The sequence below is a fragment of the Chionomys nivalis genome, chromosome 3 (assembly GCF_950005125.1).
Source record: "Chionomys nivalis chromosome 3, mChiNiv1.1, whole genome shotgun sequence".
Taxonomy (NCBI): domain Eukaryota; kingdom Metazoa; phylum Chordata; class Mammalia; order Rodentia; family Cricetidae; genus Chionomys; species Chionomys nivalis.
Window position 1 is genome coordinate 95,998,387 of NC_080088.1, and position 19,007 is coordinate 96,017,393.

Here is a 19,007-nt window from a genome sequence, read left to right on the forward strand (position 1 = left end):
CTGGAACCCTCCATCTTGGGCTGTGTGTCTGCTGCCCGGGAAGCTCCTGCGCAGCTCTGGTGGCGCAGTGACGCCCTGGATGCAGGGCAATGGTAGGAGGGCGCCGGCGGCACCGAGAAGCGGACATGGTGAGTGTGCCTGTGGCGCCCGGAGGTGGCGGTGCGCGAGCGCTGCGGCGGAGCGGGGTCCGCGGCCAGGCAGAGCGGGCGTCCGTGCAGGGTCCCCTGGGCAGTGGGGCTGTCCCTCCCGCTGTGGGGACTGCGGCCGGCTCTGGAGCCCTCTCAGCGAGGGCATCTCTGCGCTGGCTGCCCGTTTGCTCCGGATCACGTGTGGCGAGGACTTGGTGGCTCATCAGGGAAGAGTCTCCCAAAGTGACGTTCATTCACGAAAGGAGCTCTGTATGTTCCTAGATCCCCAGCCCCTTCGTCCTCCCCACGTTCCACCTAGTCCCTGGACTTGACAGATGTATGTGAAGCAGGATCCAAACCCAGAACCTAGGCCAGCTCCTCTGAAGTCTGGTTACCTGGTTCTTCAAATTCCACATCCCCGCCCACACTCCCAAACACTGTAACTTCTCCTTCCACCATTTGTGCGCGCCCCTGGCTTCCCACAGGTGCTCCCCAGAAAGGCTACACCGAACGCCTCCCATTTGGTCCTCATCGTATATCTCAAACACAATATTTCTTTTTCAAAAAAACAAAAAACAAACAAACAAACAAAAAAACATGTTTTGTTTTCTTCCAGGTACCAGAGAAATGGATTTTAACAATTTTTTTAAGCGCGCACGCACATGCGTGCATGAGTGTGTGTGTGTGTGTGTGTGTGTATGTATTTGTGCCTGAGTGTATGTATGCATGTGCACCAGTGAGAGCAGTGCCAGAGAGGGGGTATGATCCCCTGAACTGGAGTTGCCGCAGGTTGCTGAGCTACCTAATATGGATGCTGGGAACCAAGTTCCAGATCCTCTGGAAGAACAGCAACTGCTCCTAACTGCTGAGCTGTCTCTCTAGTCCCAAGGATGTTTGTTTATGAACATTTCAGGAGAAGAATCACTTGAGTTCCTGTTACAAAGAAACTATTCCTTTTGTCCTCCCCGCCCCCAGAACAGGACAGCTTGTGAGATGTCTTTGTGTTCCCTCTCATAGGGAACTGTGAGAGTCCTCATCCCGCCCTCGTGTCTTTTCCAGGTGGTAGGTTTCAGAACTGCCTGACGCCAAGTTCTTGTAATTGCCTAGTCCCCAGTCTTTGGTCTCTTGGATTAATTAGTAACACTGAGTAGACCTGAAATGTGGGGTGAGCTTCAGGGAGGGCATAGGAAGTGCCAAGGTCCCATCAGTCTGCCAAGAGGTCCCCTGCTTTATTTGCTGTTGGTTGTGTGTGTGTTTTCGATTAATTAGTAATGCATTTTTTCATATGGTTATATCAATATGTCTTTCTGTTGCTCTTAACAATACATCCATCGATGGATGGTATAAATACAGCGTTGAGCCCCTTGGACAGTTATCACAGTATTCGAGGTATAAACTGCATGTTAGCGTCATGTAAGGATAGCCAATCTTACTGCTGGGTCCCCTCCTCCTCTAGGAGGGAAGCACCTGGATGTCCTGCTACTGGAAGGAAAGTCCTGGTGTACTGTCATCTAAAAGGAGTGTCAGCTGTTTCCGTGTCTGGTCTGTGAGCAGGACTAATGCTGCAGCACACACAGGAATGATGCCATTTCTCTGGCAAATTGATTGCTATTTGAATACATAACCAATATCATAATGTTTGGGTTATATGGTAGTTCCGCTTAGAGTTTTGAAATGGAACACAAACTGTTTTTGCATAATTTATATTCTCATTAGCATTGTACCAGGATTCCTCATTTGCCCTATCCAGGTCTTTTCAAACACTTGTCCGGCACGGCCTTATTCTGTACTGAAGCTACGGGAGGTCTGCTGTGTGCAGTAACCACTCCCTGGTGGGGTTCAAGTCACCACCAGAAGAGTGTTCAAACCTCTTCTGGGGTAGCAGTGGCTTGTGGCTTTTAACTCTTCATCAATGGGGGGAATTGAGATCCGATGAAGTGCTTGTACATCCACCTTAAAAAGTTTGTTTTGACTGTGATTCGTTGCCATTTGCACAGGCCCAGCCTCCTCTGCTTCTAGAGTTCTCAGGCTTAGGATTACTTCCTTGAAGTGGGATACATTGAGACCAAGACACTTGGTGGGTATTAAACTCCTTCCAAGGTGGACCTTGTAGACAGGACGAGCTGGGGTGAGAGTGGGGAACTTAGGAAGGGGTGCACGCCCATTCTGGATGCCAGAGCTTTCAGTCTTTGGTTATATTTTCTCTACTAATAGTGGGTTTTTTTTTAATATGGTTGGGTTGATACATGTGTTTCTGTTGCTCTTAATACAAACCTCACATCCATATAAATACATCAATGGGTCTTATATTGGGATTCCTTGGAGTTTGTTATTGTAGTATTAGAGTTATATACCATATGTTAGAATCGTATAATAATAGCATATTATTGCTCTTACTTCTAGGTTAATATTATATATACTATGGATACACACATGTACATAAATATATTATCTATTTATGCATGCATATATTAAACCTTCAAGAAAAATTCCAGGGTTTTGTGGTTCTTTTCCTTCTATTAAAAATTAAGCAAGTTGAAATTGATGGGATAATATTAACTAACTTAGGAGGAAAAGGTTATGCTTACAATTTTTTCAACACAAATGGTATATGTAACTTGGTCACTTCTATGTGCCTCTCTGAATTTTTATTTTCTAATAAGTTCTACCTATTTCCTTTGCAAATTTTATGTCCAGGTGAAATATCACCGGCATACGATATCTATGCAAAACTTAGCCCATGCTTCACTGTTAATGTTAACTACTCAGAAAAGACCTTGAGGGGACGGTCACCTAGGATACATAATCATTTGTCACTTCCTGAATGTATCTCCTCTTGTCTCCGTTCCCAGGATTTCAGCTTCTTATGTTATTATTTCTATGTCTTCTGTGTTATCATGACATAAATTTATACCTGTGACAGATAATATTTTGCCTCTTTCATAGCCATTTTCTCCAAAGAAATAACAACTTGCACTTCATCTTAAGTTTGTGTTCAGTTGTTCCATGTTCATCAATACTGTTCGTCTGTCTTGCAATTTCATTTTATATATTTTTCTCATTTCTAAATGTATTCTCAATTTTTATGGTTATTGAACATGTACATACTATATAAAACAGATTTTTCAAAAAAAATAAAAAACAAACAAAAAAACCCACAGATTTTTCAAATCCCTTGGCTATTTTCCTTCCTTATTTAAAGTTATCAGATGTATGTGAGACAGTTGGTTTCTTCCACTGGGCCACTTCATTTTTTACTCTTTGTTTTATTTGATGAATACAATTATTTTAGTGTAGGTTAAATTATGAATTTTTAAAAATAAAGTTTTGTGTATATTTGAAGAGATTTCCCATAACACTGTTGTGTTCCCACTCCACCCCTCATAACACCTTTTGGATGTCTTAGTGTGATTTTAGATTTATAATTTATGAATGACTTCCTACATGGTATGAAGAAAGTGTAGTTTCCATTGGAAAGGGATTGTTTTCCTATGATGCAGTCCAGTCTGTCACCTGGGAATCCAAAAGGCAAGGATGTTTTTAAGGACTCTGTCTTCATACCCACAGTTCTATTTATTCTGTTTATTCATCTAATTGCCAACTTCATAATATATAGACATGTGACACATCAAGATGTTATGCTCTCAGTAGATTCATATATGATGGTGGCACATAACTAAGGTTTGTATAAGTTTACTTGGTGATGTTTGTAGAATGTCAGAATCACTGAGAAAACACTTCATAGGCTGTCTCACACTATGATGTGAGGTATGAGTTTAAATATATAATACAAATTAACATGCTATTTTTCCTTATTGAAGTTGCCTGGAATTGCTGATATTCTCTGTGATATGTTCATTTTCAATACCTCTTCATTATTTCCTTTATTTTGGATTTTTATATTCTCCCCCAAACTTTTTTGAAAATTGTATTTGCTTACTTATTTTGTGTGTACGAGTGTGTGAGTGAGTCTGAGACAGAGACTGTATGGAGACCAGAAGACAATGTTCAGGAGTCGGGTCTCTCCTGTTATGTGGGTCTTGGAGATAGAACTGAGGTCATCAGCCTTGGTGATCTCCAGACCCACATAACAGGAGAGACCCGACTCCTGAACATTGTCTTCTGGTCTCCATACAGTCTCTGTCTCAGACTCATTCATGCACTCGTACACACAAAATAAGTAAGCAAGCTATCTTGTCAGTCCTTCTTTTGAAAAAAAAATTTGTTTTCTTAATTATTGAGATCAGAGATTAGGCAATAAATTCTTAGTCTCCTTATTGTTTTACCTAATATTGTCTTTATGTAATCAATACTATATGCTTCATTTTTAACACTAGGATTTGATACATCTTCTCCAAGTTTATTAGCTTATAATTGACATGATTTGCATATATTTTTGTTTGCTGACATGTTTACATTCATAACATCAGTACCACAATCAGCAGAATTAACATACCCATGGTCTCATTGTGTTTTATAGTATTCTTATACAACCCCTCCTTTATATGTCCCCATCATATTTTATGTAATAAACATATTACATATTTTATGTAATAAACTTGAACAAAAAAAGTAACAAATATCAAAATTATGTAGCAGTGATGTATCACAAGGGACATATAATTACTACCTCCTGTATAAAATATAGATACCATTTATAACAGATAAAATGTTTGGTATGTATTAATTTAACAGAACACTGACTCATACCACCCCAAAGCTAACTAGACATAGCATCTTCAACCTGTGCTAGAAGTTTGCCTACTTTGCCTCAATCCATTGTGTCGATTTACATGAGGAATTCTCCCCACAGGCTCGTGTATTTGAACACTTGGCTCACAGCTAGTGGTGCTGTTTGGGGATGTTATGGAACCTCTAGGAGGTACAGCCTTGCTAGAGGAAATACACCACTGGGCAGGCTTTGAGGACTTGTAGCCTTGCCCCACTTCCTATCCTCCCTCTCTGCTTCCTGTACATGGATAAAAATGTGATCAGCCAGTTTCCTGCTCCTGCCACCCTGCCATGCTTTCCCTACCTTGATGGACTCTTACTCCTCTTGAACCATAAGCCAAAATAAACTGTTCCTTAAGTTGCTTTTGGTCATGGTGTTTTATCACAGCAGCAGAAAAGTAACTAATACAGCCACTTACCTGATAGCTACACCACTATATTTAGGAATGCCTTGATTTACGACATTGTCTTGTGACTATAAAGGTTCATATAACCACTTCCACCTAAAACCATGTTGGTAGGCCGCAGCCACTAATATTTGACTTGGAATAAAGTGCATTTTATTCCCTGTGAGGTGAGAACTGTATTGTGGGCACTCCTGTGCACCAAGCCCACAAAGTATCTGATTGTCCCTGCTCCCTTTGTTTCTCCAGAGTTTGGGAAGTTGTGGGCATGTGGACATTGACAGGTCTGAAGAGGGCCCCAGGCCCCAAGACATCATTCAGACAAGAGCCTAAGTCCCAGATCCACACCACACAGTGGACAGCTGGGAAACTGGGCTCTAGACAGGTGGAGGCCCAGGGTGGTAAGTGCTAGTTATGCAAATTCCAATAGCTTGTCCATCTACACTTCTGGACTTCCTGGCCCCGATTCACCATGCTCTGCTTTCAGCTGTCCTGGTATCCTCGCTATGACTGCCATATGGGTTACAGTGAGATAGTTGATACTGCACAGCCACTGTAAAGCCCATAGCATATGTCTATCACACACTGTCACACAACCCACACATATTCATGTACTTTAACCCAGTAGCCTCTTTTACCTCCACCCTTTTCTTTCAGCGTAGAACCTGATTGGACAGCTCAATTATTCCAATTCCTGTAGAATGCAGGGAAGAAGGTCAGTCTACAGGACATCCACCTTCCTTTTGTAGACTCCTGCCAGCCACATTTCCATGTAAACAGAACCTGATACTTACACCACAGTTGACCCCGGTGTCTTCCCACAATTCTTTCTGAGCATGAGGATTCAAGCGTATGCAGAGAAGTCCACACTTGATACTATTGTGTAATTGTTATGACTTTTTGTGTTAACATTATCTTACAAGAGCTACCATAATACCATGTGGGTTGTTATTGACTAAAATACTATTAACACACGACAATACTCTCAATTGGCAGGGTAAAGTATCATAAAAATATGTTCCAAGCATGTCATTGTAACCCTTATTGCATCCACCAGTCTATACTCAATAGCTAAAAACCTAACACCTTTCTTCTTTCGGTTTGTATCTCATGCAAACTAGACTAGTGGAGAATTTTAACATGGAGTCCTAAGGAATATATTATGCAAAACAAATGTCACAACCTTGTCCACATTAGTTAAATTCTAGCTAAAGAATTATTTCCAACTATAGATTCTGTTACACTATAACAGATCTGTTTGTGATTATAATGGTTAATCTTGCTTGCTAATGATGGGGTGTAGAAGACAAATTGAGTATGTCCATGAGAGTCTTTAAGAGCGAGGTTTAACTGAGCTTAGAAGATCCACCCTGAAGGTGAGTGGCATTATTTTATAGGCTGGGATCCCACACTGAATAAAAAGGGGGAAAGTGAACACACCAGCATCCATTTTGCTGGGCTTCCTGACTGTGGCTATAATATAATCAGCTGCCTCATACTCATACTACCGTGCTTTCCCTGCAGTATGCTCTGGACAGTCAAATGCGAGGCAAGATAAGCTTCCTTAAGCTGATTTGCCAGTTCATAGTATCATAGTAATGAAAAAAGTAACCAATACAGAAAATTGGTAACATGAGTGGGACCACTGTTTCCAGAAATGAGTATATGGTTATTACATCCTCTGAACTGGTTGTGATAGAGATGCTGAAGAAGGCTTACAGACTAGGAAAGTCCTGGAATCTCATAAGCAGAGCTTAGGGAAGCATTTGGGTGCCAGGAGAAATGTGGACTGTGGAGACCTGATTGAGGTTTCAGGGGGGAACAAGGATTCTGTCAGGAACTGGGCTGGAGCTCTTTCATGTTACATTCTCACTAAGGATCTAAGTTCATTCTGTCCATGTGCTGAGAACTCGCATGAATCTTATTCAAAGGTAATAGGTCAGGCTAGTAAGACGGCTCCGCAGGTAAAGACACTTGTTGCAAAGTCTGACGACCTGAATTTGATCTCTCGGACCCACACAGTGGAAAAAGGGGCCAACACCCACCACTCGTCTTCTTATATCCACATGTGTACATGGTACATTTGCACCCTTTCTCCTTGCACATAGCTGCATAAATAAATGGAATTTAAAATTTTAAATAGTGGATTAATTTGTTTTGTGGGGTAAGTTTCAACACGGTATAATATTCAGGCTGTGCCAGGGTTACGTCTCACTGTTGTTATCCAGATATACAGAGAGAAAGGTTGACAAGTGGAACAGAGAGAGGTGTGAAAAATGTCCAGGAGGTGCTAACTTAAACAGACATGTAGATCAGTGGAACAGAGTAGAAGACCCAGAATAAACCCACATGGCTATAGGCACCTAATCTTTGATAAAGAGTGTATATGTGTATATTTATATGTGTATATATAGTATACTATATAACATATTTACATATATTGTTCATATTTTATATTTTATATTTATATTATATATATATGAGAAAATATAGCCCTCTAACAGATTGTGCAAAGAAAACTACCCACATGTATATAGGAGAATGAAACTAGGTCTATAATGTCACCCTGTCCCCTGTCATTAAGAGTGAATCAAATACCTTAATATAAGACTTGAAATGAGAAAACACTTGAAGATATAGGCACAGGCATTCTGAAAATGACTCTGGTTCCTTGAAAAATTAAGAATTTAGGAACTGGCAAAAGGATTGAATGAGATTAAAAACTCTACAACAAAAGAAAAACCAGTAGTGGAAATAAGATACATCCTACAAATGAAATAAACCTTTTTAGCTATACATCTGACGGGATTAATATCAGAACATATATGTCTAGAACATATAAAGAACACAGAACCTGTGAGATGGCCCAGCAGGTAAAGGCACTTGCCCAGAAGACAGATGACCTGAGTTTAACCCCCCATATCCACATGAAGGTGAAGAAAGAACTTCACAAAGTTGTTCTTTGATCTTCACACATGGACCATGGCAATATGTGCATCCCTGCCCAACACACACACAAAATAAAATAGTTCAAAGTCCTCCTCCTCTGCTACATGGTAAGTACAAAGTCAACATGTCTACATGAGACTCAGAAAAACAGCAACTACAACAAAAAGAACATCCAGATACACAAATACTAACACTTAATAAATGGGCAAATGAAATAGATAATTCTCAGTGACACAGGTCTTTAATCCAAGAACCTGGGAGGCAGAAATAAAAGCTGTGTGAGTTTGAGACCAGCCTGGCCTACATAGTTCCAGAACAGCCAGAGTTATGTAGAGAGACCCTGTCTTAAACACACACACATATACACATACATAAACACACACACAACCCAGACAGTTCTCAAAAGAAGAACTACACATGATCAGTAAATATATAAAGAATATTGGAGATCCTTGCGCCATGGGGGAAGTGCTGTGAGATCCCGTCTCACCCCAGTTAGAGTACAGTTAAGAAAACAGGTAAATGCTGGTGATGAAAGTGCAGGGTGGGGATCTTATACACTACTTATAGGAATTCGAATTAGGCCAGCCATAGGAAAGCAGTATGAGGACTCTTCAAAATATTTCAGGTAGTCCTGTGACCCAGCTATACCACCACTAGATATATGTCCAAAGATACTTATGTGTCTCTTTATGGCAGTGTTATTCAAACTGGACAACTTTCAGAATTAGCCTTGATCTCAAACAGGGGACTGGATGCAAAGAAATGTGCAGCCATTCAAATACAAAGAACAAAGTTGTCTTATTTTTTTCAGAGAAATGGGTGTAACTGCATATCATCAGAGTATAATAAGTTAGACTCAGACAAACACTACCTTTTCTCACTATAGATCCTAAATTACATGTATATATTTGAAATTTTATATATATATATATATATATATATATATATATATATATATATATATATAATAAAGTAGCAGCAAGACAATAGAAACAACAGAATAATGGAGGAGGGAGAGATGGGATGGAAGGGTGCATATGATCAAATTCCCTTATATGCTTACATTAAAATGTCTTTGTGAAACCTATCATCATGCACAATAAATGTACATCAACATTTTTAATTAAAGTAATTTTAGCCAGGTGGTGGTGGCACACACCTTTAATCCCAGCACTCGGGAGGCAGAGGCAGGTGGATCTTTTTTTTTTTTTTTTTTTTTGGTTTTTCGAGACAGGGTTTCTCTGTGGTTTTGGAGCCTGTCCTGGAACTAGCTCTTGTAGACCAGGCTGGTCTTGAACTCACAGAGATCCGCCTGCCTCTGCCTCCCGAGTGCTGGGATTAAAGGCGTGCGCCACCCACCGCCCGGCTTAGGTGGATCTTTGTGAGTCTGAGGCCAACCTGGTCTACAGAGTGAGTTTTAGGAGAGTCAAGGCTACACAGAGAAACCCTGTCTTGGAAAAACAAAATTAAATAAATAAAAAGGTAATTTTAATTTTTTATTTATTTACTTTGTGATTGTCTTAGTCACTGTTTATTGCTGTGAAGAGACACCATGACCAAGGCAACTCATAAAACAAAGCATTTAATTGGGGCTTGCTTGCAGTTTCAAAGGTTTAGTCCATTATCATCATGTTGAGAAGCATGGTAGCATGCAGGCATACATGACGCTGGAGAATAGCTGTGAGTTCTACCATACCCACAGACAACAGGAAAAGTGAGCCACTGGGCCTGACTTGGGTTTTTGAAACCTCAGTGCCCACACCCAGTGACACCACAGGGTACACCAACCCCAAAAAGGGCACAGGTATACTTAATCCTTCTCAAGTGGTGCCACTCCCTGATGATGAAGAATTCAAATACAAGCCTATCAGGGCCATTCTTGTTCAAACCACCACAGGGGACGTGCATAAGCAAGCACCCACAAACATCCAAACAGTACACATGTGGAAGTCAGATAACTCTCTGAAGTCAATTCTCACCTTTCATTATCTGGGGTTGAACTACAGTAGTGAGGCTTGGTGGCACGTTCCTTTATTCACTGAGCCACCTCCATGGCCCACTGTCATCACTCCAGAGGTCGTGGGACCTGCGAGAATGGAGCTGATGCATGAGGCAGACAGAAGTCCTATGCCATAGCTGACTTTATTTAGAACATCAGTTCATACTTTGAGAGTTAGGAGAGGTCACCTAAAGAGTACATGAGTTCAGGCCGTAAACATTCCGATTAACAACAGTAAGCAGCAATGGGTACTCTGAAGCAAACCCTCTCCTATCTGCTCTACCCATGGGACACAGAAACAGTCCCAGAACGATCCTATGTTTCAAAGAAACTTAAGTCAACCAACCCCGCAACTGACAAAGGTCTGATATCCAAAATATACAAAGAACTCAAGAAATTAGACCGTAAAAGGTTAACCAATCCAATTATAAAATGGGGCACTGAGCTGAACAGAGACTTTTCAACAGAAGAAGTTCAAATGGCCAAAAGACACTTAAGATCGTGCTCAACTTCCTTAGCAATCAGGGAAATGCAAATCAAGACAACATTAAGATACCATCTTACACCGGTCAGAATGGCTAAAATCAAAAACACCAATGATAGCCTCTGCTGGAGAGGTTGTGGGAAAAGGGGCACTCTCATCCATTGCTGGTGGGAATGCAAACTTGTGCAACCACTTTGGAAATCAGTGTGGCGGTTTCTCAGGAAAGTCGGGTTCAACCTACCTCTTGACCCAGCAATACCACTATTGGGAATATACCCAAGAGATGCCCAAACATACAACAAAAGTATATGCTCAACTATGTTCATAGCAGCATTGTTTGTAATAGCCAGAACCTGGAAACAACCTAGATGTCCTTCAATGGAAGAATGGATGAAGAAAGTATGGAATATATACATATTAGAGTACTACTCAGCAGTAAAAAACAATGACTTCTTGAATTTTGCATACAAATGGACGGAAATTGAAAACACTATCCTGAGTGAGGTAAGCCAGACCCAAAAAGAGGAACATGGGATGTACTCACTCATATTTGGTTTCTAGCCATAAATAAAGGACATTGAGACTATAATTCGTGATTCTAGAGAAGCTAAATAAGAAGGTGAACCCAAAGAAAAACATATAAGCATCCCCCTGAATATTAACCTTCATCAGGCGATGAAAGAAGACAGAGACAGAGACCAACATTGGAGCACTGGACTGAAGTCTCACGATCCAAAGGAGGAGCAGAAGGAGAGTGAGCACGAGCAAGGAATTCAGGACTGCGAGGGGTGCACCCACACACTGAGGCAATGGGGATGTTCTATCGGGAACTCACCAAGGCCAGCTGGCCGGGGTCTGAAAAACCATGGGACAAAACCGGTCTCGCTGAACATAATGGACAATGAGGACTACTGAGAACTGAAGAACAATGGCAATGGGTTCTTGATCCTATTGCACGTAATGGCTTTGTGGGAGCCCAGGTAGTTTGGATGCTCACCTTAATAGACCTGGATGGAGGTGGGTGGTCCTTGGACCTCCCACAGGGCAGAGAAACCTGCTAGCTCTTTGGGCTGAGGAGGAAGGAAGACTTGATTGGGGGAGGGGGAAGGAATGGGAGGTGGTGGTGGGGAAGAGGCAGAAATCTTTAATAATTAAATAAATTAATTAATAAAAAAAAAAAAAGAAACTTAAGTCACAAGAGTCTTGTTCCGTTTTCTTGCAGTGTTCTCACAGGCATTCAGAATTCCCTTCACACGGCTCCAATGGTCCAATGGACCATTGCTCCAACAGCCTGCCTTTACAACTTTTTCATGAAGTGGTTTGGAGAAATAGCTCGGAGTTTAAGAGCACTTGCTGATTTTGAAGAGGATCTGGGTTTAGTTCCCAGCACCCACATTGTGGCCTATGACCATCTATAAGTCCAGCAACAGGCTTTAATGCCATCTTCTGGCCTCTGTGGGCAGCAGATATGCAGCGGCACACAGAAATACAAACATCCACCAATGCACATAATATAAATTTGGTTTTGTTTTTAATGTTTCTGTTGTTTTGAGACAGGGCCTCACTGGGTAGTCCTGGAACATTGCTATGCAGACCAGGTGGGCCTCAACTCAGAGATCCACCTTCATCTATCTCTTAAGTGCTAGGAGCAAACATCCTTTTAAAAAAATTATAAATGAATAAAATTATATATCTGTCTTAAATTTTATTTTATTTGCATCATATATTATGCGTACATAATTCTTGAGCTGATATGACCTGATGTGCAAAGTTAAATGCAAAATCTGATGGTGGGCTAGATTCTCCCACAGAAAGCTCTGCTTTAAAATACCTGCAGGTAGGAACTTACGTTCTGGTTTCATTTACTCATGGATTGGTGCCATCCTCTGTCATTCAGTGTCTAAGAGAGTGGGGCATGAGGCCCTGCTGGGTGATAACTATCCGATCAGTCACAGAGAGAGAGAGAGAGAGGGAGAGAGAGAGAGAGAGAGAGAGAGAGAGAGAGAGAGAGAGAGAGAGAGAGAGAGAGAGAGAGAGAGAGAGTTTTGATAGTCAGTCTTGCTGGAGCTTCTGTTTGATCTTTCACCATATCCTATCTCCGTACAGGAGGCCTGCAAAGTTCTGTTCCAAACACTGTCATCCTGTGACAAATAGGTAGGGAAATACAAGAGAGAACTAGGGATGCCCTGAATTCTTGGGATGGTGAGTGTGTGGCTGGTGTCCTGTGCTGGGGAGAGAGGGCTGTAAGGGGCAATAAAACTGCGGCATCCGGGGCTCACCATCCTCTGCTCAACACTATATAGGCCCAAGTCCTGTGTTTGGGCTCTGGGTCCTCCATCCTCTCCAGTTATGGACTGCACCTGTTGCTAGAGGGAGGTCTCTAGGGTGTCTAGTGATTCAATATCCAGGTTGTTTGTATCTAAAACAGTTGATTTGTTGTTATTAGAAAAATAAAAGCATAGAAGTGAGTTGCAGAAGGAATTGACTCTTTTTTTACTATCACAGGTGACTGATTTTGTTTTAGCTAGAGGGAAATTGTACATTCTTTAAATGGGGCAGTTCACACAACAGCCTTTCTTGGTTGCTTAGGTCTACAGTTAACTTTTTATGGCTCACAGTCATGTGTACCTGGCCCTATCTCACTGCCTCACTTCTTCCTGAAAGATGTCACCCCCCCCCCAAAAAAAAAATCTTTATGGGAAGCTGGAGAGCAAGAACACTCATCTTTAGTGACCTCCATCTGGCTAGGGCAACCATCCTTATGTATTGGACATCAAAAAGCAGAGGCCCCAGCTGAGATAGCAAGACTTCTGAGTCTTGTTTCAGGATTAGTCTTAAGACTTAAGCCGAAGTAAAGTTAGAGTTTAATATATTTTAGTGAAGCCAATTTTGTTTAAAGGTTTAATAGATAACATCCAAACAGCAGGGCCAGAAGCAGCATCAGCAAGGTCTCTGCTAAGGGAACCAACCAAGACAGGTAAGGGCAACCTCTAGACCAGGCACCCATGATTCAGTACCCAGTGTCGGAGGCCCCGTTTGCCTAATTTTGCGCAGCATTTTATACTAACTAACTAGTCCAGTTAGCATAAAATTGTTCTCCAAGGAAGAGGCTATAACCTCTCATTTTTCGGCAGTTAAGTGTTCTGATCTTCAGTTTTGGTAGGCTACTGCCACTAGTGAATCTTCTTTGGTTTGGGAGGGTAATAGTACCCTATACAGTGTCTTACAAGCTGTGATGGTTAGTATTGCCAACTTGTCAGAATCTAAAATTACAGGGGAAGGCAAACCTCTGGCCATGCTTGTGACAGATGTTCTTGATTGCCTGAATTGATTCAGAAAAGCACATCTTAATTGTGGGCTGGACCATTCCTTAGACTAGGTAGGGACCCTGGACTGTGTACAATGGGAAAAGGAAGCTGAGCAATGTGCATTAATTCATTGCTGTGCATGTGATGTGACCAGCTTCTTTAAGCTCCTGTGGCCATGGTGTCCCTGCCATGATGGACTGTAACCAGAAAGTGAAGCTGAGTAAAATCTTCCTTCCTACATCACCGAGGATGTTTTCTAATTTGCAAGGCAAAGTTGACTTTGGTGGTGAATATGAGAGTAAAGCTACCAAATGCCTTTTCCCAGGTAGATAAAGCTTTTGCTAGTACAGCCCCAATTACAGGTTCGCAAGGGGCCCTGTGAGATGCCCCAGGTCACACTTTTAGCTTTATCTTCCTATTGTATGAAATTTATTTTGGTGTCAACTGATACCCATTTAGTTAGATTTCATAGGTGAGTATAGTAAGCAGCCTGTGGTTTCAGAGTTCTTGGACAGAAATTCATGTGATTTCCCTGGTGAAAATGGATTGTCGGTGGGTTTCATTTTTTTAGGTGCCAAGACCACTGATGCAAAGATACAGCTCTTAACCTCAAGGGGAAGATGAGAAAGTTTATTTTAGAGTGATATATGCAGGACCATGTCCTGTGAACAAATATTTAGGCTATCCCAAGCTCCACCTCCCTGTGTAGTAACAGTTTTATATATCTTTTTCTATATGAACAGACACTTTAAAATACATGATAGAAACACCCTGTAGGCAGGTCCTCACAAAGCAGAGGACTCTCTGCCTTGGCCCTCAGACGCTGTCTGATGGCATTCTTTGCTTTTGTGTTAGTAAAGTGTAAGAGGCAGGAGGGTAAAGGGAGGAGGCTCTAACTCTCCCTGGTACACATGGGCCTCTCAGAAATGGAGAGTGTCGGGGTCTGTATTGAAGTCCCTTCCTTCTGGACTACTTGGGCTCCATTGTAAACCAAGTGTCCTTAGTAAGAGACCATGAAGGCCTGTATGTATGACATCTCCGGCCATTTGACTTCTCTATGGTCTACAATGTAATAAAGGCTGCTATGAAACAGCCACTGCTCTAGTTTGTCTCATTTATATTGTAACCAGACTATATTGTAGGAAAATAAATAAGGAGGCATCCTTATCCATGACTCAGCCATAAGATGCCAGACCTCTCTGGACCTTATGTGGGCATAGGTACCTTTTCCTTAGATTGACCTCTTCTAGTTATATCCAGTCTTCAAATATGGCAGTCTGTCCTTAGAATTCCAGATGCCCTGCAGATGATTGTGGGCCACTATGTGGGTGCTGGGAACCAAACCCAAGTTGACTGAAAGAGCAGACAGTGCCCTTGACTGTTGATCCATCTCTCTAGTTCCACTGCATAGATTTCAATTCCAGCAGAGCACTAGGGTTTCCTCCTTGCTGCACCATTGTCATCTCAAAGGTTTTTTGTCTATTAGTGTTTTGATCATAGCATTGACCATGTGCTCAGGATCAGTGTGTTTAGGGATGTGTCCCCTCCATGATGGAAGTTTATTAGAGTCCAAGCTGTGAAGTGGACACTGGAAAAGTGTGCGTAAATGTTCTTCTGGGACTAAATAGAGATCTGTGCGTTCCCACCGACTCTTGTATTCATGCTGGAGGTTTCTGTGCCCACTTTGGACATTTGTTTTCCTAAGAGCCAATGTAATTTGCACATGTCCAGATGCCTTTGCTCCCAGAGCTTGGAGATTTGGCATCTATTCCCTCAAATAAAATGTTTTAAAGCTGACAAACTCAGTGCATGGCAAATTCTACCTTGGATGAACTGGAGGACCTGGGAGATGTCAGTGAGGTGGGCAGTGGGGGAGGGCTCAAGATATGCAGAGTTTCCAGGCAAGCTGCCGGGTGTCTACTGACCTTTGCTGGATTAACTCTCTGTGGCAGGCCATACAAAAGCTGAGCTGTTAGCTCAGCAATTAACAGGCTGTGCTGATACATCCCTTCCAGGGATAAACCAGGCCTCCTCTGCCCTGATCCCAGGAGCTGGAGCCAAGGGGAGTACTTGAAAGCCCATACAAACCCATGAGTTCATTCCATGATCTAAGTAGACTCGTGCTTGCCTAGATTTGTGCCCTCCCAGTGTGAGATGACTTAGGATCCACCCATAGAAGACTGCAGAGATGGGGTGCCATATGCATTTCCCAAATCTTCCACTGGAGTTACTTGTTAGGATCATTTCTCAGTGACATGGTACGTCGGCCAAGGCAGAATTCATGCCCAGGTATGCCTCTGCTTTCCCTACCCATTTGATGGGGAGTGTTTTCACGGATTCTTAGTATTGTTAGTAGACAGAAGTCTGTCAACTCATTTTTGCCGTGGAGAGAGGCTTGAAACATATGGAACTGTTCATTCAGATTGTTCATGAATGGAGTAAAGATGCATGGCATTACACCTGCTGGGCACACACTGTACCATAGTTCTGTGCCACAGTCCCAACGTCTGCCTTTTCATTGGGTTGTTCCTTTTCAGATTTAATTTCATTTTTATTAAGTTAAATTTTACATTTATATAGACTGTTTCTCTCTCTCTCTCTCTCTCTCTCTCTGTGTGTGTGTGTGTGTGTGTGAGAGAGAGAGAGAGAGAGAGAGAGAGAGAGAGAGAGAGGTGGGGTGTGTGTGGAACATGTACCTAAATGTTCAAGCATGCATACACATGTGGAAGCCAGAGATAGACATTAGGTGTCTTTTTCTACCATTCTCCATTTTGTTTTCCTCAGAGACCATGCTCACTCAACTAAAAGCCCACTATTTCACTTAGGATCGAGCTCTCAGAATCCACCAGTCTCTACCAGCTCCCCTCCCCCAGTGCTGGGATTGCAGATATACAGCCATGCCCGAGGGTTTTTTTTCTAGTTTATGATCTTTTTTTTCAATGCTAGATGGTGTTTATTATGCTATTTCATCATAAAGAACATGAATATATTTCAAAAATATACCAAGCTTCACAATTTTACAGATTACAAAATTTGGAGTTGGGCAGATGGCTCAGTGTGTAAGGTCATCAAGCCTAAAATCTGAGTGCCATCTTGAGAGTCCATACAGTGAAAGGAGACAACGACATTTACATTTGGTTGTCCTCTTCCCTACAAGTACACACAGTATGCCCAGCTTTTTATGTCGGCTCTAGTGATCCAAGCTCAAGTCTGCACAGTTGCGTAGAAGATGTTTTTTGCCCACTGTTCCATCTCCCCAACCCTGTTACTCTTTTTTAAAAAGTCTTTATTTTACTCATGAGTGCCTTAGGGTTTCTATTGCTGTGACAAAGCACCATGACCAAAGAAATTTGGGGAAGAAAGGGTTTATTTGGCTTAAACTTCCACATCATAGTCCATCATTGAGGGAAGTCAGAACATGAGCTTTAGCAGGACTGGAACTTCAAGGCAGGAGCTGATGCAGAGGCCATGAAGGAATGCCGCTTACTGGTTTTCTCCTCATGGCTTGCTCAGCCTGCTTTCTTACAGACCCAGAAACACCAGCCCAGGGATGGCACCACCAACCCACAATGGACTGGGCCTCCCCCATCAATTGCTGATTAAGAAAATGCCTTATAAGCCTGCCTACAACCCAATTTTTTCTTGCTTGCTTTTGGAGGGGAATTTGAGATAAGGTTTCTCTGTGTAATGCTGGCTGACCTAGAACTATCCTTGCTCTGTAGACCAGGATAGCCTCTAACTCAGCTCTCAGACATAAAACTATCCAGCACAATGAGTGTTTTACCTACATGTATTTATGTGCCTCACGTGCATGCCTGGTGATCACAGAAGTCTGAAGAGGATGTCAGGTCCCCCAGAACTGGAGTTATTGATGGTTATGAGCTGCCATTTAGGTGCTGTGAATTGAACCTGGGTCCTCTGGTAGACCACCCAGTGCTCTCAACAGCTGTGCCATCCCTTCAGCACCTCCATTATTTTAATTCTATTAAAAAGGTAACAAAAACTTCTCATCCATATGTATTAATCTATGGATTTTGTTTGTATTGTGATTCCTCTGTAATTTTCTAATCCATGAATCAACCAGAGATAGGGTATTTGTATTCAATTTTCTTTGTCACATAAAACAATATAAATCAAGCTGTACCTTCTATGAAATACTAGCAAGACAATAGTATGCGGTGTATGTGTGTGTAGGTGTGAGAGAGACACAGAGAGAGATACAAATACATGCATAAACTCTGATTTTGTGTTCTCAAGGCTAAGAATTTGGGTTGACAAGAAGTGTGTCATTGCAGCCTTTGGTGTCATTTGAGGACGTGGCTGTGGACTTCACCTGGCAGGAGTGGCAGGAGCTGGATGCTGCTCAGAGGACCCTCTACACGGATGTGATGCTGGAGAACTACAAGAGCTTGGTGTGGCTGGGTGAGTCTGACTCTGCAAGTTTGGTAATTAATATCTGTTCATACTAATGGGTATTATATATTTTCAACTGACATGTAGTACTTGGACTCTATAGACATTAAAAATTATTCCTCCATTTCACTGTACCCCAGGATGCACTAACCACCCCCTCCCCTACACCTTTCCCATATGCTGCAACCACTATTCTGCTCATTACTTCTTTGAGTTCAACTTGTGTTCAACTATAAGAACTTGCAGCACTGTTCATTTGGTTTTTGTTTCTTTCCTTATTTCTTTCTTACTTTTTATTTTTGTCTTTTTTTTTACTCAATATATTTCACTTTGTACTGTGCCTTTTCTGGAGAGACATAGAAGGAACTCTGCCCACCCCAAATAATAAGGAGCTGACAGAAGTGTCTATCAATTCTCCTTTGCTGGAGCTCCAAAGATAGCTTATTAAGAGCATGCGCAATTAGGCAGGAGGGAGCCATTACTGGAATTTCATGTGAGGTATAAATGACCATCTTAAGAGGGAATGTTAATTTCCCATTACTATTATAGACCAGTGGTTCTCAACCTTTCTAATGCTGTGACTCTTTA

The 19,007-nt window shown here is 41.9% G+C and overlaps 1 protein-coding gene across 1 annotated transcript in view; it reads left to right on the forward strand.

Moving 5' to 3' along the window:
* LOC130871469 (zinc finger protein OBI1-like) overlaps positions 1 to 19,007 on the forward strand; it is a 34,321-nt gene continuing 15,314 nt past the window's right edge. The window contains exons 1-2 of the mRNA XM_057764832.1: positions 1 to 128; positions 18,302 to 18,428. Of these exons, the coding sequence (XP_057620815.1) occupies positions 90 to 128; positions 18,302 to 18,428 (166 nt within the window). The 5' untranslated portion in view covers positions 1 to 89. The remainder of the gene's footprint in view (positions 129 to 18,301; positions 18,429 to 19,007) is intronic.